Here is an 18,916-nt window from a genome sequence, read left to right as displayed (position 1 = left end):
TTGTAGTAAAATATATAAATAATTAATTCATTAAAAAGCTTACAGTGATTCTAAAGGAAAGAATTTAAAAACAAAATAACAAACATGTTATACTTACCTTCAGAACAAAGTCGAAAACTACATTTGTGTGTGTGAAACATAAAAATACATAAATGATTAGAAAGCTGCTGTGAAAAAAAAAGAAAGCTGCAAATTTACTATGAGATATTTGTCATAGAGATTGCACATATTTTAAACAATGATCTGCACTCAAAAAAACGTAAAACATATATTAAAAAAATGTTTTATTAGTTACATTCATGTACATTAGAGAGGACTTTTCTTTATCACATGGATTTTTTTGTGATTTATTTGGACTTCTGGAAACATTATTTGATTATTATTAGCCTTTTTTTTTAATGACTTTTAACTAATTTGTAAGAAGAATTTTTTTTATGCATTTCATCTTTTTTGAGCCCAGCTCATTGCTTAAAACATGTTATACTTACCTCCTCTGTGCAATGGTTTTACACATAGAAGCTCAGATCCTCATCTTTTTGGGTCCTATTTTTTACCATCCCTGTCCCATTGCAGAGATTTCCCTTCACTTTCTGCCCCACAGCCGAACAGGAAGTCAGGGGAAATCTAAACAAATTAAGGGACTCCATTGCCCCTCCCCCAGACCTTCAGAACTAGTGTTCCCACTCAAAAAATTTAAACAGCAAGGGGTGTGGCCTTGACAGAAAGGGATGGATCATATTTAAATTAGGGGGTGCACAAGTTTAGTCAGGCCTAGGGCAGCACAAAAACCTAAATACACTACTGGGCGTACCCTACATCAAAATGTTTTAAAAATAAATCCTGTATGTCATCAAATACTGTGTAACACATCAGTTTAAAAACATAAATTAAGAAAAATACATTAAACCATTTTAATATTTCTTTTAATGAAAGTAGGCCCATAGATGGAAACATCCAAGAGTCCCTTAAGCCAGCCATAGATGGTGTCATTTTCTTTACTGCAACCACGGGTCATCACTAGCCGAGATTTGAACAGCCTTTGGCCATTGTTAGGTACAACTCCTCTGTTATATAATTAACCCATCCATATATGGCATAGCATTTTTTTTTTTTATAAAAACTGCCTTTATAATTATGCATAGATAATCTTACATAGCACTTTATCACCTAATACGATAAACTTTAATGATGAAATCTTTTGACAAATCATGAACCTTATGTAGCGGACTGCTCCTATTGGGCAGGCGCTGCTTTAAATTTAGAGGGGGGTCCGAGTGTTAGCTGACTCAGACATGTATGATTTTGGCCAAATTTAGCCTCTGTTCCAGCCATGGCTGTGCTGGGAGTAACCACCATTGTTCGCCTGCGGGGGTGTTACCATCCCAAGCCAAGGGTGGCAGCAGCAGAGTCAGGGTGTATTGGGTGTCCCCCCTCGGCAGCGGAGCAGTGGGAGTGGTCATCCATGCTGGAAGGGGTACATAAGGCACAGATGCCATTGGACCGGGGTTGTCGGTCTGTCATCCCACCACCTCATGGCCCACCTGCCCGTGGGTGCATGCTCCTGAAATCCTTGCTCCGGAACCTCGTTGGTCCGGGGTTGTGATCTGACTAAGTAGGCTCAGTAGTCAGACTGGGCCTCTCAGATCTGAGTTCTACAGAAGTTAATCTGGAGAGATCCGGGTGCTGAATCCTGTGTCAGGGGATTTTGGACCGAAAGTGTCTCCTCATAAAGGAAGGTCTGTGGCAGAGACTGTACTTTATTCCGTGCGCCATTCCGGTTGCTACGCCAGTGAGAGGGACCTATCCGGGTGAGCAATACCCACTCTGGTTAGAGTGGCAACGAGAACTGTTTTCTGGAAGCAGGAGTGTTTCCTAATTGAGATTATACACCTGAACCTATCTACCTGTTTACCCTTCCACCCCTTCAACCACTTCTTCTTTCCTTACCAAGTTCTGCAAATAAATCTTAGAAAAAGAAGTGTGAAGCCTCATACACACGACCGAGGAACTCGATGGGCGAAACACATAGTTTTCCTCGTCGAGTTCCTTGTTAGGCTCATCAAGGAACTCAAAAAGCTTGCTTTGCGTACACACTGTCAAGACAAAATCTCCTTGTTCTCAATTGCGGTGACATACAACACATACAACGGCAGGGGAAGTTCAATTCCACTGGCTAAACTCTTGGGGCTGGTTTTGCTAATCTCATGTGTTTGCGTGTTAAGTAAAAGTTTGTTAAGAGACAATTTGCACTTTTTAGTCTGTTAGTGCTTGAAAAATGTGTTATCTCCATTACAAATGCTACTTTTACTCCCATCTCATACTTTATTCTGAGCAAGCGCGGGTTTCTTAGCATACACACACTCGAGTTTCTCGTCGGAAACCAGCCCGACCAGGAACTCGACGAGCCAATTTGAGACTCCCGTCGAGGAAATAGAGAACTTGCTCTCTTTTTGGCTCGTCGAGTTTCTCGACAGTTTCCTCGATGAAAATGTACACACGACCGGTTTCCTCGGCAAAAAAATATCTCCCAGCAAGTTTCTTGCTGGTTTTTGCCGAGAAACTCGGTCGTGTGTACAAGGCCTAAAGTGTGGACATTGAACTTTTTCCACCATCTTCTACTACCCTGGATGGCAGGAGAATAGAGGTAACATGCCGCCCGAAATACTCAGCAGCTCCTGCGGGGGTAGTGCTACACTTATAAAACTTTACTAGTCACAACTAGCTCTTTCAAGGTGATTTCAGCTAAGAGCCTGATGACATCTATGCATTGTAAAACATATTATGCGTTTTTTGAAAATGTATATCGCATTTTTAGCACTTAAATTTAAACAAAATGTATAATGCATTTTGCATTTGTTTTCCTCCCTGGTCACCTGGGGGAAATGGACATATGACTCAAGAAATGCACTTAAAAATGTGTGCTGTGTTTCTGTTGTAATAGAAGGTGCATTTCTGTTTATTTTTTTATTTATTTTTTACAAAATGTACTATAGATGTAGCAAGCAGGATATTTCAAAAGCACAACGCACCAATGTGAACATTTATATAGCATTCAAAAAGGACTGTGTAACATGTGCATTTTTGCACGCTGGGAAGGTCAGTTTAAGCAAGGCAAAAACACACAAATAGATAAAGGATGGAGTTGCGATAGTAAAAATATGTCTTAGCAGATCATAAATGGTGAATACACAAAAAATGTCCAATAGTGAATGTGAATCTTCTCAAGATGTGTATAAAGAATGAAAATAAAAATGAAAAAAATGAAAAAATGTTTGTTGTTGTACAGTTCAGTGAAGAAACAACTTCAGAAAAAATGTCCCAGCAATAAATATTAAAATCTGGATCCCAGCTGCCTGGTATTACAGACCCTTACCGGAATTAGCGATCCTAATGGATCAAAACAAGCAGGTAGCCATACACCTGGGCTGCACAGGGGATCAAATCCAAAGCCAATCTTCCCGACAGTCCACCAGCAGTAAACCAGAAAAACAAGCAATAGAAACAGATCCTTGAATATGAAAAGCAAAACAAACGTGAGAGGTGTGTGTGCAGCAAACGAAGGGGTCTTCATATAGAGCGATCCTCAGAAAAGCAATCAGGCCATCGATCAAACAATCATGGAGAAGAGAACCACAATGGTGTAATAACGTTTTTAAAATGATTTAATAGATAAAATATCACACTTACAGCATAGAAGTGGAATAACAGCAAAACAAAGTTCCGGCCGGTAACAGAACTAGTTCCTCACTAGCGGTGACGTCAGTACGCCTCCTCCCAAAAACACACAAATGTGAACAGGCCCTTAAAGCCTAACTTCACCTTTTCGCATTTTGCTTTTCATAATATAATTATTTTGTAATGTAATTTCTGAACCAGCCATTACAATGTTCTTATCTCAATTCCCTCATTAACAAAAAAAATTGGCATTTCTTCTTTCAAAGGTTTTGAAAGGTAGAGACTGTACATAACTGATGCAACAATAAATGGGAGAGCGCAAGTACATAACATGAAGAATATTACATCTCAAAGCTCTAACGTAATATTACTGCAAAAGAAAATAACATACTAGAAGAGAAAATTAAATCTTGTTTTAATTGTTTATAGAACATTAACCTATTCATAACATTCTATAAATATAGTCTAAGTATGCAAGCATACTTCAGTTTGGTAGCTCGTGTAACAGTGTGGGGACTTGTAGTGATGGCCTTAGCCCAACTTTCCCCACGCTGAATTTCTTCTCAAGATCGGTCAGCCTGCTGTGTGGGGGGCGGTCTTTGCCCCCGTGCAATTGCGGCCAATGGGCCCATAGCAACTAGAAGGGTAAAGGTGGGTTCTGGGGGGATCCTGTACGTTGGCTAACCGGAAAGGTATTGCAATACTGAAATAGAGTAGAAGGGAGGAGAAGGAACCATTGGGGCAAGGCCCCCTAGACATGGGGGAAAGGGGTTAGGGGTGGCTTTATCCTCCTCCTCCAGCTTGAGGCAGAACTTTTTGGCATCTAATCAGGTCATCAGCTGGGAGGATTCGGTTGTCGTTGTAAAATGGTGCCAGTAAGACCAAAAAAAAAAGAAGTTGTCTCCTTGGCTGAATGAACAAGCTCCTCTATCTCAGCAATCTTATTTATGCAGTTGATCCAATCCTTTATTTTAGGAGGGTTGGGTGATCTCCAAAAATGTGGCATTTATTGTTTCTGTTTTAAAACATTCTTTCTGCTTGCATCACTTTCTGTAGGTCATCCCCCATCATTCTCTGTTTTTGCATCACAGAAAAGCATGTGATAGGGCGTATATTATCACTTCTCTTAAAGTGATACTATGAAGAAAAAAAAACGCTGTTTACGTCGGGTTACTACATATTTACATAAAACACGCCCCCATTACATCCATTTGAATACCGCGCCCTTACGCCGCCAGAGATACACTACGCCGCCATAACTTACGGCGCAAATTCTTTGTGGATTCAAAATAAAATAAATAAGTTACGACGGCGTAGTGTATCTTAGATACGCTGCGCCCGGCGTACAGATGCGCCGCTGTACGAGGATCTGCCCCACTGATTTTTCTTTCAGGCCCCATTCACACCTAGCAAAGTGGGTTATTCTTTTACTCTTTTTTCAAGTGATACACATAGGGCAGCCTGTGGATTTCAATGGGCTGCTCTACCTGTGGCACATTAGCTCATAGGACTTTTTGGCATGGTGTGATTGTACAATCTCTGTACAATCTCTAGATTTATCAAAACTGTATAATAGGAGGACACACCATCTATTCAATCACTCTGTATTCAATCAGGCAGGCCCTTGCACTACATAGTTGATGGTAGATCTAAAGGAGATTATTTCATGGCCACCTTTATACACCAAAAATGAACTAGTCACACTTTCGGTCCTTTTAATTGTTTATGGCACCCAAATTGTGGAAGGAAACACACATTTAGCTGAGTGGAAAAACGAGCATCAAATGCAACAAAACGCACAGTAAAAAAACATGCAAATCGCAACACTCTAAAATGTCCCATGAGCTACTTTTCTGGATTTAGAGCAGCCATTGAAGTCCATAGGCTGCGCTATGCATGTTGTTGGAAAATGAGCCAAAAAAAAAACATGTGCTCCCACTATGTTGAGTGTGAATGGAACCTGAAAGTAAAAAATGGTGTGTTTACACAAGAATAATGAGGCTCCATTCACATCTGCGTGTTTCTGAACAAAAAATTGCATGCTTTGTCGTGCGTTTCAGAAATGTGCCTCAAATGCACATGTTACTGGCGCCCCAAGCATGGTTAGCAGGCATATTTTTGTCATGCATTTTGTTGCAAGATAAATATGCTGCTATCACACAAAAAAGCAAGGTAAACAAATGCACCATGCTCTACTCAAAAAAGAGTTCTGGAGCTTCTTTGGAGTGTTTTTCATAGGGCTGTTCATTAAAGTAAATTGACTGCCCTGTGTGCAATGAGCAGAAAAGTTCCAAAACTGCACCAAAAAAAAAAAGCACGTACAGTGATGTGAATGGAACCTAATAGCTGAGTGTCTCCATCCACTCCCTCCTATGTACCTGTATAAAAGTGGCCATACACTATATATGATTATACAATCTATGTTTAATTTCCTTTAGATGTACCAAAACTATGGAATAGGAGGGTCCACCTATCTATCCATTGACTCCATATCCAATCAGAAAGGCCCTTGCACTAGATCATTGGTGTTCAATCCGTGGGCTGCATGCGGCCCCAGGGAGTTTGGCATGTGGTCCAGGCCCGCCTGCATGGATGCTGGGGAAGCCAGGCAAATGCATGCTTGTAGAGATGCTTTGGATGCTGTGCAAACATAGTTGATGAATGAAGAGCGTGAGTGTTATTGAGGTCAGTGCAGGATTTGTGTGCTAATGAGGTCAGCTGATAAACTCCTTCCCTGTGTCTTGCTGGTTTCTCCATCCCGAATTTATATACCAGGAAGTCTCTGAAGCTTTCTAAAAAATACACCAATGCAATGCATAAGGTAAGGCCTTAAAAATCAATAGAAGCTTTTTTTTTTCTGCAAAAGAGGTACATTAACGATATGTTGGTACATAGAGGAGTTAGAATTTAGGAAAACCAAAGGTCAACTTAGCCTTTAAAGCAATATTAAAGTCTTGTTTTTTTTAATAACAAACATGTTATACTTAGCTGTGCTGTGCAGGAGTTTTGCGCAGAGCAATCCGAGCTCTTCCTCTTCTCTGGTCCCATGCCGCCACTTCTGGCTCCTCCCCATTGCCGGGTGCTCCCACAGCAAGCACCCAAGCAGCTGCACTCCTAACCCATGGCTGTGTGTGTCCATTTCACACATGGAGCCCTGGCTCAGCCCGCCCCCTCAATTGCCCCAACATTGCTGGATTGAGATGGGGCTCAGGTAAGTATTAGGGGAGGGAGGTTTGCTGCACATAGAATGCTTGAAGGTAAAAAATCTTGTGCCTTTACAACCACTTTTAGGTTACAAACGATTTGACCCTAGTAAGTCTTTGAACTAATAGAGAGGTATGAAAAGCAGCCAGTTTGGTGGATAGAACTAGCATTAGTTCAGCACATAATTAGCATTCATCCAATCAATTAGCATTTAGTGATTGGTTCCATAACCAGCTCATCTATACATCTTTAGTATTAAAGGGGTATGTTTTCCACCAGTTTTCAGAATAGATATATTATATTTTCACAAAATACTGTGTCTTGTGGATACTACTGACTAGGTATGAGCTTTATGTTCGAGTCGAACATGAGTTTGACTCGAACATTGGCTGTTCGCCCGTTCGGTGAACAGCGAACAAATTGGGATGTTTGCGGCAAATTCGAAAAGCAGCAGAACACCCTTTAAAAGTGTATGGGAGAAATCAAAAATGTTCATTTTAAAGGTTAATATGCAAGTTATTGTCATAAAAAGTGTTTGGGGACTCGGGTCCTGCCCCATGGGACATGTATCAATGCAAAAAAAAGTTTTGAAAACAGCAGTTTTTTTGGGAGCAGTGATTTTAATACTTAAAGTGAAACAATAAAAGTGAAATATTCCTTTAAATTTTGTACCCGGGGGGTGCCTAAAGTATGCATGTAAAGTAGTGCATGTTTCCAGTGTTTAGAACTCTCCCTGCACAAAATGTCACAACATGTCATTTCAGAAGGAAAAAACTTTTTTTTTTGCATTGATACATGTCCCCTGGGTCCCCAAACACTTTTTATAACAATAACTTGCATATCAGCCTTGAAATTTCTCACGTTTGAGTCTCATAGACTTTAACGGTGTTCGAATGTTTGCGTGAACTTTAGGTCTATTCGCATGTTCTGGATGCGAACTGAACCGTGGGGTGTTCGGCTCATCCCTACTACTGACACTGTGCGATATTTGGAAAAACTTTTTCTAGTAAAGAAAAAAACACTGCGCAGAATAAACAAATAATAATAAACCAAAAAATAAAATAAAATAAAAAAGTGCTGCCAAGTACCAAAAAATTGTAGATACAAAATTTTAAAAAATGAGTGAATAAGAAAAAGGTACAGCGCAATAAGATAAATAAAAATAAATAAATATAAATAAACAAATGTGAATGGAAAACCTGCACATGAAGTGCCAGGTTTAATTGGGGGGTAATAAGATAATTGAATAGATGATGAAAACCAATCAATAAATTGTGATCAATGATAAAAATAATGTATGAAAATTAGACCAATAGATTTTGACATATCATTGGAAATTCTTAAAAGAGTGCCAAGGTGAATTCCACAAACCAATGTGCAAAAAAGGGAAATTTTAAAGACAAGAATCAAAACAGGAACTATAGTGTTAAAATAGTCTTTTGTGATGCTAAAAAAGAAAAAAGTCCATAAGTGATAATCCAATGCAGCGCTGTTTCTATGATACTCTAGACGTGACACCAAACATATCCTGAACAGACTCTCCACCAGAAAAAAGGACACCCAGGTGTTGAGGTAATGTAGTCTCCTTACCACACTAAATGACCGCTGCAGCGATCGGGATAAACTCAGATAGAAAAGTCTCCCACTGAGACTAGATGGGAAGGAAGGAATCCTGAATGGGTCCTATACTGTTGCCTCCAGAATCCAGCTCAAAGGGAAAAAATACAAAAAACATCCCCCATAGTGTAATAAAGTTTCAACTGACAATATTTATTAAAGCTGTGAACTATATACACTCACATTTAGAACACTCACATTCAGAACGCTAGCCACGCGTGGCTAGCGTTCTGACCTCATCACGTCCAACTACACGAGCAGAGACAGCGGGAGAACGTGTGGAAGAGACGCCGAGATCTGATGTTACAGCCAGTCGCTCTGGTTCCTATTCGCATGTCAATTTACCCTAAATGTGAGTGTATATAGTTCACAGCTTTAATAAATATTGTCAGTTGAAACTTTATTACACTATGGGGGATGTTTTTTGTATTTTTTCCCTTTGAGCTGGATTCTGGAGGCAACAGTATAGGACCCATTCAGGATTCCTTCCTTCCCATCTAGTCTCAGTGGGAGACTTTTCTATCTGAGTTTATCCCGATCGCTGCAGCGGTCATTTAGTGTGGTAAGGAGACTACATTACCTCAACACCTGGGTGTCCTTTTTTCTGGTGGAGAGTCTGTTCAGGATATGTTTGGTGTCACGTCTAGAGTATCATAGAAACAGCGCTGCATTGGATTATCACTTATGGACTTTTTTCTTTTTTAGCATCACAAAAGACTATTTTAACACTATAGTTCCTGTTTTGATTCTTGTCTTTAAAATTTCCCTTTTTTGCACATTGGTTTGTGGAATTCACCTTGGCACTCTTTTAAGAATTTCCAATGATATGTCAAAATCTATTGGTCTAATTTTCATACATTATTTTTATCATTGATCACAATTTATTGATTGGTTTTCATCATCTATTCAATTATCTTATTACCCCCCACTTAAACCTGGCACTTCATGTGCAGGTTTTCCATTCACATTTGTTTATTTATATTTATTTATTTTTATTTATCTTATTGCGCTGTACCTTTTTCTTATTCACTGTGCGATATTTCCCCTTCAATGTAAAAAAAAACCTATTGCCCACTACAAATAAATTCTGGTCTATTTTCTGGTTAGACAGGATTGTAAATATCTACATGTAATGCACTTTTGAGTCACTTTACTGTGTGGAGGAGGATTTTATCTCTACTCCTGATAAAATAAAATGTACTGTATATTTATATTGGTTCAATGATGACACTAAATCTGGCTGGCTGGCAAACAGCAATCCATCTTGCTATTCAGACTGACAACAAATTATACAGCAAAAAATGGTTAACAACAAAAAAAAAAAGGGAGGTTTGAATATATACATACAGCATATAATGCTTTGATTTCTTTTATTTCAGCTTTAGCGTTTCATCATGATTACAAATTTCATACTCAAATTCTATTGAGTTTTCCGAATTGGGAAGATAAAACGAAATATGCATTTTTATAACTCTTGTAAAATATGACAGAGATATGAGAGATACTGCTAATCCTCTACCTTGATACTTTTACTGGCTAAACGTAAAATATTTCCAGCCAAATAAACTTTGGTGTCCAGCATGTTTTATCATATTTGAGTTTACAGTTTGCTGGACTGATTTTAAAATGGTCTGCTTTTACTATATTAATTTAATTGGACGCAGCTTTGAAGTTCTGTATGTTTCAGTCTGTAGGTTTGCCCCTAATATGTAGTTCTCATTTTTAAATTATTTTAGCTAAAATGTGACCATGGCAATACGATTATTGCTCATTCTAAAAACGGTATCAGTAGTTTAAATTGGTATCTGTATTTTATAAGTAAAAATATTTACTTTGCAAAGTGAAAACCTTGCCTATTAAACAAGGTGAAACTGTGTTCATCCTCAAAAATCCAATAATGTGTAAGAAATTTTTTTTTTTTTAAAGAAATCTCTGTACTTGAATAAATGCATTTACTTTGCAAACTGAGTATTCTTTACTTCTTTAGTAAACCAACCCCATGGCATCCTATTAACTTATTTCTCCAATGTTGGATCCCCCTACCCCTATACAGCTGGTGTGTTCAACCTTGCAGGCTAACCTTGGCTTTATCTTTTTTTTTTGTTTTGTTTCTTTTGTAAACTTCTGTTTATTGAATTTGAAAGGGTATACAAAAAATGTAACAAGCATACAACATTCAAAAATTAAAAAATAAAGTAAAGATAACAGTACAATAGTAGACTCATCAAGTTTTCCAGTGCTTTAACCCTCCTGGCGGTGTTCCAGAGTCTGACTCGGGGTTAGATTTCTGTCCTGCGATCGGTAACCCTGAGTCAGACTCAGGCTTGCCTCGCAGCATCCACAGACAGTGTTTACTTACCTTGTCCCTGGATCCAGCGATGCCACCGTGCTGTGTGAGCGAGCGGGTCCTCGCTCGATTCACACAGCGTCCTCCTGTGCCGCCGATCTCCGTTCCCTGCGACGTTACGACGCACAGGAGCGGAGAACGGCGCCCAAATTAAAAACGTAAACAAACATAATATACACAGTATACTGTAATCTTATAGATTACAGTACTGTATGTAAAAAATACACACACCCTTTGTCCCTAGTGGTCTGCCCAGTGCCCTACATGTACTTTTATATAATAAAAACCTTTCTTTCTCCCTGCAAACTGTAGATTGTCCATAGCAACCAAAAGTGTCTTTTTATGTCAAAAATGATTTTAGAGCAGCTAGAAAACAGCGATAATAAATTATAATCACTTGCAGAATTGTGCGATAGCGATTTGTGGGGAAATCCGTCATAAAAAAATAAAAGTAATGACAGCGACAATTCTGCAACTGAGCAAATTTCAGTGATTTTGAGTTGATTACATTATTGAATAATTTTTATTATAATTATATTATTATTTGTTATAATTATTTATAATTATTTATTATATTATAATTTATAATTTTGTTTTTAAAAAAAATGTCATACCCGGGATGCCTACTAGACTCTTGTTTGGTCAGATTTAAGTGAGTTATTCCTAAAAATTACAGACCTACAGTATAAAACGCCAAATTTCCTTGCAAATAATGGTACCACTTTCAGCACCTTTTTTCTGAAAGAATCATACTGCCAGGGAGGTTAAGACACCCTACCAGGTGAAAAACCCTTGACTGCCCCCCCCCCTTTTACTTAATGCAGGTTACACATAATAGTTCCACACCCATCTCCCCCCCATCAGTCACGGCTAGAAGTATACAGTCTACTATAGAGCTATGAAAAACCATCAGGGGAATGCATCATAAATATACAGCTAAGAGGGTGAGCTCATACAGTAATTAGTCAGAAACAGTATCCATAGAAGACCACCATCTACCCCACACATTGTCAAACTTTGTAAATGCTTCTCTACTTGCATAAGTGGCCTTATACAAAGGGACAGCTTTGTTCACCAGTGATTTCTATGCTGCCACAGAGGGTGCTGACAATTTTTTGGCTTGGCTTAAGGGAATCCTAGCATGGTTTAGCATGCTAGGCATTGTGGTTTTGTATTTTGGCACAGGAAACAGGAATATGTAAGGCACAGAGGGCAGGGAACAGGAGTACAAAACAAACAAAGTGCAGGAATCGGGAGTAAGTAATGCACACAGTGAAGGGGTCAGGATTACAAAACTCAGGAGTCGGGAGTATTAAAGCAGGAGTATGTAAAGCACAGGGGCCAGGAGTGCATAATGAAGAGTGTGCAAGGGCCAGGAGTATATAACACTATATACAGTACAGACCCCCCTCCCTCCAGGAGAAAATCACCCAGCACAAATTCCCTCTTCTCTTAAATTCTCTCAACTTGGAATTGCTTTGCACCTGTTGGCGAATGACCAAGGTCCTGACACCATGATCTACCTAATATTTTTTTTTGTGTACTTCATCAACTGTAGGCCCACTCATCGCCTATCAGACCGGTAGCACAGAGAAGGTGAAGAGTTTGCAGTACTTCTCCCAGCTCTGTGATATAGGTCTGACAGGATCTGGATGCTAGCAATGCCCATTTGAACATACGGAATAACGCACAAAATAACACACAAAGTAAAACACACACTAACACACCAACCTCCATCCCCATCTACCCCAGTTCTCACGTCTTGTTAACGTCAGGTTTGCTACTACCCATGCACCATAAGCCCACACACTTCACAGTCTTCTTAGTGCCTCTGCCTCTACTATTGCCTGCCTGGAGCCTGTTTTTGCCTGTAAAGAAATGTGAAAAAATGGGAAAAAAATGTGCTAGAACCCAAATAAACAAAGAATGGAGCTGCTAGCACTCAAACAAACAAAGTCTGTTATAAATGGTGGGTAATTAGTTCAGCGCTAATGATCAACAATATAGAAAGTACACACTGGATCATTGGGAGCATCTCTTTCTATTCCAAATTTTATTTTTGGAGTTCGTATGGAATTACCCGGGTATTCATCGGTCAGTAGAAGAGTGTGAACTCCATACATCAGCCTGCTGGACCACCATTTCTATCCAGAATTGATTCAGGCCTCTGGGGACCGCAAGGATCCATCTAAGGCCCCTTTCACATTGAGGAGTTTTTCAGGCGGTACAGCGCTAAAAATAGCGCTGCTATCCCGCCTGAAAAACTCCTTCACTGCAGACTCAGTGTGTGAAAGCCAGACGGCTTTCACACTGAGGCGATGCGCTGGCGGGAGACAAAAAAATCTCCTGGCAGCAGCATTTTTGGAGCGGTGAGAGGGAGCGGCATGTATACCGCTCCTTCCCATTGAAAACAATGGGAAACCGCGGCAATACCGCCCGCAATGCGCCTCTATAGAGGCGCATTGCGGGCGGTATTAACCCTTTATCGGCCGCTAGCGGGGGTTAATACTGCACCGCTAGCGGCTGATTTCGCGGCAATCCCGGCGGTATAGCGCCGCTATTTTTAGCGGCGTTATACCGCCACCGCGGCTCCCGCCCCAGTCTGAAAGGGGGCTAACACTGATATAGACCATCTGGGTTCATAAGCCTATATGACCCACTGTTGTATAACAGATGTCTCCACCCCATTTGGTAAGAGTACCTAATCTGTACATGTTTTGAAGATTTTGAGAGCAACTGCAGACAACTTAGTTTCCTCTCATTCTGAGCCATCTAAATAAGAAGAATTTCCCTTCATTGTGTTTTCTTCACATGTACTTCTCTCACATTATTTGAAACCTACTCGCTTCTCTGAACTTTTATTATTAGTTTATATTACTCACATATTTGTTTACATTTCACAATTCACATTGTGTTGATTCCAGTGTGCACTTTCTGTAAAGAAAATGTACCTTTCACTGTTCAAGAGTTTAAATTTTAGGTAGACCATACAGAGTTGTGCAGGTGAGGTGGCAGTACATTCCTTCCTGTGGCTAGTGACCGCATTAACTTGCACTAAATGGTTAGGATTGGCACTGGGTGCAGGCAAGCAGAGTATCAGTTGTGGCACAGAGCCAAGAATGAGTTTCTGGGGCATGAAGTACCCTTTGAATTTTCAGAGTAAAGTTGTTCTTTAACCACTTCAATACACGGCACTTTCACCCCTTCCTGCCTAAGCCAATTTTTAGCTTTCAGCGCTGTCACTGTTTAAATGATAATTGCATGGTCATGCTACACCAGACCTCAAATTTTCTACTCGCATTCTGCGAGTGGAAAATGAGGTCTGGCGAGGACCTGGGCTGCCTGGGAGTGGGGGGCGTGCACCGCTGGCAATCGCAGTTAATTGCGAGCCGTTCTCGCAGTGATTGCCCCGATGGCATAGAGGAAGCCGAGAGCCGTGGGATCGCAGAGCGGTATAGCACGCTGTTACAACATGCATTGAAATTTCCTTCGTTCTGCCCACAGCCCCGCCTCCTCCTGACCCCGCGCCTGTGATAGACAACACATCTCAGCAATGGACCCGCATTCTGTTTATTACAGGCGCAGGGTCAGGAGGAGGCAGGGCTGTGAGCAGAGCGGAGGAAATTTCAATGTAAGTTGAAACAGCATGCTATACCGCTCTGCGATCCCACGGCTCTCCTCTTCCTCTATGCTCACTGCCATCGGGCGATCACTCTTCCTACTGTCATAATCTGGCTGCCAATGGGAGCACGTGAGTCTTCTCTGGGGGCAAAGTGAATCTGCAATTGGGGGCACAGTGAATCTGCAGTGAGAGCACGTGAGTCTTCTATGGGGGCAAAGTGAATCTGCAATTGGGGGCACAGTGAATCTGCAGTGGGGGCACATTGAATCTGCAATGGGGGCACAGTGAATCTGCAATGGGGGCACAGTGAATCTGGAATGGGGGCACAGTGAATCTGCAATGGGGGCATGGTGAATCTGCAATGGGGGCACAGTGAATCTGCAATGGGGCACAGTGAATCTGGAATGGGGGCACGGTGAGTCTGCAATGTGGGCACGGTGAGTCCGCAATGTGGGCACGGTGAGTCCGCAATGTAGGCACGGTGAATCTGGAATGGGGGCATGGTGAATCTGGAATGGGGGCACGGTGAATCGGCAATGGGGGCACAGTGAGTCCGCAATGGGGCACAGTGAATCGGCAATGGGGGCACAGTGAATCAGCAATGGGGGCTAAGCGAATCGGCAAAGGGGGCAAAGTGAATCTGCAATGGGGGATGGTGAGTCCGCAATGGTGAGCACGGTGAGGCTGCAATGGTGGGCACGGTGAGGCTGCAATGGTGGGCACGGTGAGGCTGCAATGGTGGGCACGGTGAGGCTGCAATGGTGGGCACGGTGAGGCTTCAATGGTGGGGATGGTGAGGCTGCAATGGTGGGCACGGTGAGGCTGCAATGGTGGGCATGGTGAGACTGCAATGGTGGGCACAGTGAGGCTGCAATGGTGGGCACGGTGAGGCTGCAATGGTGGGCACGGTGAGGCTGCATTTATGGGCATGGTGAGGCTGCATTGATGGGCACAGATGAGGCTGTGCTGAGGGGAACTGATAAAGTTGTTATTAATATTTATTTTTGCGACTTAATTCTGCATAAAACATTTCACAAGATAATTTATGAGGGCGTGATTAGCGGGAGAATTAGGGGCGGGGTAGGGTTGGGTGGGGCAACTAGTGGCTAGTAACCCTTGAGGCCTGGCTAGTGGCTCAAGACTTTTGAGCCCTGTGCTACACTGTACCCAAACAACATTTTTATAATTTTGTTCCCACAAATAGAGCTTTCTTTTGGTGGTATTTGATCACCTTTGCGGTCTTTATTTTTTGCTAAACAAAAAGAACACCGACATTTTTGAAAATTTCTGTTATAAAACTTTGTAAATAAGTATGTTTTCTCCTTCACTGATGGACACTGATGAGGCTGCACTGACGGGCACTGATAAGGTGGCACTGATGAGCGTGAATGAGGTGGCACTGATGGGAGGCACTGATGGGCGGGCACTGATATGCAGCACTCTTAGGCGGCACTGATGGGCACTCTTAGGCGACACTGATGAGCACTCATAGGCGACACTGATGGGCACTCATAGGCGACACTGATGGGCACTCATAGGTGACACTGATGGGCACTCATAGGCGACACTGGGTATGCCTGGTACGGTTCGGTTTTCCTGCGGCCTGCCTTTTTTATTTTGGCATGGGGTTCCCCTTAAAATCTATACCAGACCCAAAGGGCCTGGTAATGGACTAAGGGGGGAATCCATGCCATTTTTTTTTTCATTTACTTTTATCTGTATTTCCGGAACCCGACAATTCATTATAGCTGCGAGTAGTTTTAAAATACTTTTTTTCCCTTTAGAAAAAAATGACAATAACTTGCATATTAACCTTTAAAGTTTTCTCATGTTCGTGTCCCATAGACTTTAAGGCCTCGTACACACGATAGGTTAAACAGAGGACAACGGTCTGATGGACCGTTTTCATCGGTCAAAACCGATCGTGTGTGGGCCCTATAGGTTATTTAACCATCGGTTAAAAAAAGCCAACTTGCTTTAAATTTAACTGATGGATTCCTAACCGATAGGTCAAAACTGATCGTTAGTAGGCACAACCATCGGTGAAAAATCCATGCATGCTCAGAATCAAGTCGACGCATGCTTGGAAGCATTGAACTTCGTTTTTTTTTTAGCACGTCGTTGTGTTTTACGTCACCGTGTTCTGACACGATCGTTTTTTTTAACCGATGGTGTGTAGGCGCGACGGACCATCAGTCAGCTTCATCGGTTAACCGATGAAAACGGTCCATCGGTCCATTCTCATCAGATGGACTGATCGTGTGTACGCGGCATAACGGTGTTCACGTGTTCGAACACATTTTTTGCCTGTTCGCATGAACTGGGGGGTGGTCGGCTCATACCTAGTAAAAATTTTGAAAAACTCACTGCAAAGCTCCTGGCCTTTTTTAACGTTATTATAATGTCCTAAGGCATGAGGCCTAACATAAAAATTTAGTTGCAGAGCTAATGTAATGTCCACTACTGTAAATGTGGCTTTGGTACCATTCAAAATTATTGGCCTTCAAAATGCTTTTTCCACTTCACAATGCATTGCAGCAATGAATAATAAGATGCACATTTTACCTTGCTTCACCACAGTGTATAAACATCCTTTTAAATGTTTTGCTCAGTGATTCATTGCTGTGAGTTACCCATTCAGGAGGGATAATATGGTGTTGATATGGCACAGGTGAATATTTCTACCTGTTTTTAAGACCTAAAATACCCCTGTGGTATTATCATTATATATCATAATGTGGTATTATTAACATGATTTAAATCAAGTAGTCATTTTCAAGTATTATCAAGTGGTATTATCGCATACTATAACAGGTGATAATGCCATTTGAAATGACGTGTGCTGTAACTGCTGCTGTTATTACAAGTCAATAGAATTGTGCTTCTAAACCGACCTTCTACTCTCATCATCCCCTTCTATTTTTCTGTTGGATTTATGAACAAATATCAGAGGTATACAGAAAAAGCAAAGTTAACAAAAATCATTATTATGCTTTGTTGTTTCCCCTTGCTATCCTGCACCCAGAGATTAGCCTAGTACCTAAATGACATATACTGCGCAAGGTCTAAAGGAATTTTTTTTCTTTTGATTTAAAATATAAAAGACCTTTAAGAAATAAAAGCATATTTGATGAAATCCTGGTCTTGAAGATATTTTCGGCATTCACTAAGCTTCTTTTCTGTTTGCAGTAAAACACATTCCATTATACTTAACACCAATACAGCTGTTAAAGCACATATGAAGCCCAGAGTATATCTAATTTATGTTAAATGAATAAGTTAGCCTGCGATTAAATGCCAATCTGTTTTAACAGAAAATGTCAGAGCTTGAATCACATCAATGGTACCATATGACATTCTGCATTCCTCCTCTATTACACTAACTCACTGTTCTCACTGACTTCCCACAGGAATATCCATTGGCAGTGCTTGCAGGAACAGTCTGTCACTGTGCTTTCCCCACAACTTATTTCACACTCCACGAGCGGGAAGACGAGCAACTGTGTGCTCAGAAATGTACTGGAGAGGAATTTGAGAGCTGTGGCACACCGGATTACTTCGTAGTATATCAAACTCAAGTACAAGGTAGGACTGCAGACACACTCCAATAAATCATCTCAAATGTAACGATATAATGTCATGATTATACTTGATAACTGAATTGGCTGTAGCACATTACACCAGCACACCTTTGTAAGGCATATCTTGTAATAATATAAATAATAATAATAAAAGAGTTCTACAAAATTGTTCACTTTCATCTTTTCAGTACAATCGTTTAACTGCATAGCCTGGCCACAGCCTGTGTATATCTACAAAATTCCAAATAGACATCTGGGGGCAGATCCACAAAGAAATTACGCCGGCGTATCTATTGATACGCGGGCATAATTTAAAAATTCCTGCGTCGTATCTTTGTTTTGAATCCTTAAAACAAGATACAACGGCATCTCGGCTTGATCCGACAGGCGTACGTCTTTGTACGCCTTCAGGTCTTAGATGCAATTTTTTGGCGGCCGCTAGGTGGCGTTTCCGCCGTAATCCGCGTCGAGTATGCAAATTAGCTATTTACGGCGATCCACGAACGTACGTTGGCCTGGCGCATTTTTTTCCGTCGTTTGCGTTCGGCTTTTTCCAGGGTATAGTTAAAGCTGCTATATGGTGGCGTACTCAATGTTGAGTATGGCCGTCCTTCCCGCGTACAATTTTGAATTTTTTGCGTTGTTTGCGTAAGTCGTTCGCAAATAGAAATTTGTGTAGAATGACGTCACCGTTGTAAGCATTGGCTGGTTCCGGTTTAATTTCGAGCATGCGCACTGGGATACCCCCAGGGACGGCACATGTGCAGTTAAAAAAAAGTCGATTACGTTGGGTCACGACGTATTAACATAAAACACGCCCCCATCACAGCCATTTGAATTCCGCGCCCTTACGTCGCAACAGATACGCTA

General features: G+C 41.1%; 1 protein-coding gene across 1 annotated transcript in view; it reads left to right on the top strand.

Annotated features, from left to right (window-relative positions):
• The window catches only part of WSCD2 (WSC domain containing 2), a 241,161-nt gene that overhangs the window by 136,028 nt on the left and 86,217 nt on the right, over positions 1-18,916 (top strand). Inside the window, exon 5 of the mRNA XM_040346054.1 lies at positions 17,876-18,050. Within this exon, the coding sequence (XP_040201988.1) occupies positions 17,876-18,050 (175 nt within the window). The remainder of the gene's footprint in view (positions 1-17,875; positions 18,051-18,916) is intronic.

This window comes from Rana temporaria, chromosome 1 (assembly GCF_905171775.1).
Source record: "Rana temporaria chromosome 1, aRanTem1.1, whole genome shotgun sequence".
Classification (NCBI taxonomy): Eukaryota; Metazoa; Chordata; class Amphibia; order Anura; family Ranidae; genus Rana; species Rana temporaria.
Note: the sequence above shows the minus strand (reverse complement) of the source record. Positions and strands in the feature narration are given on the sequence as shown.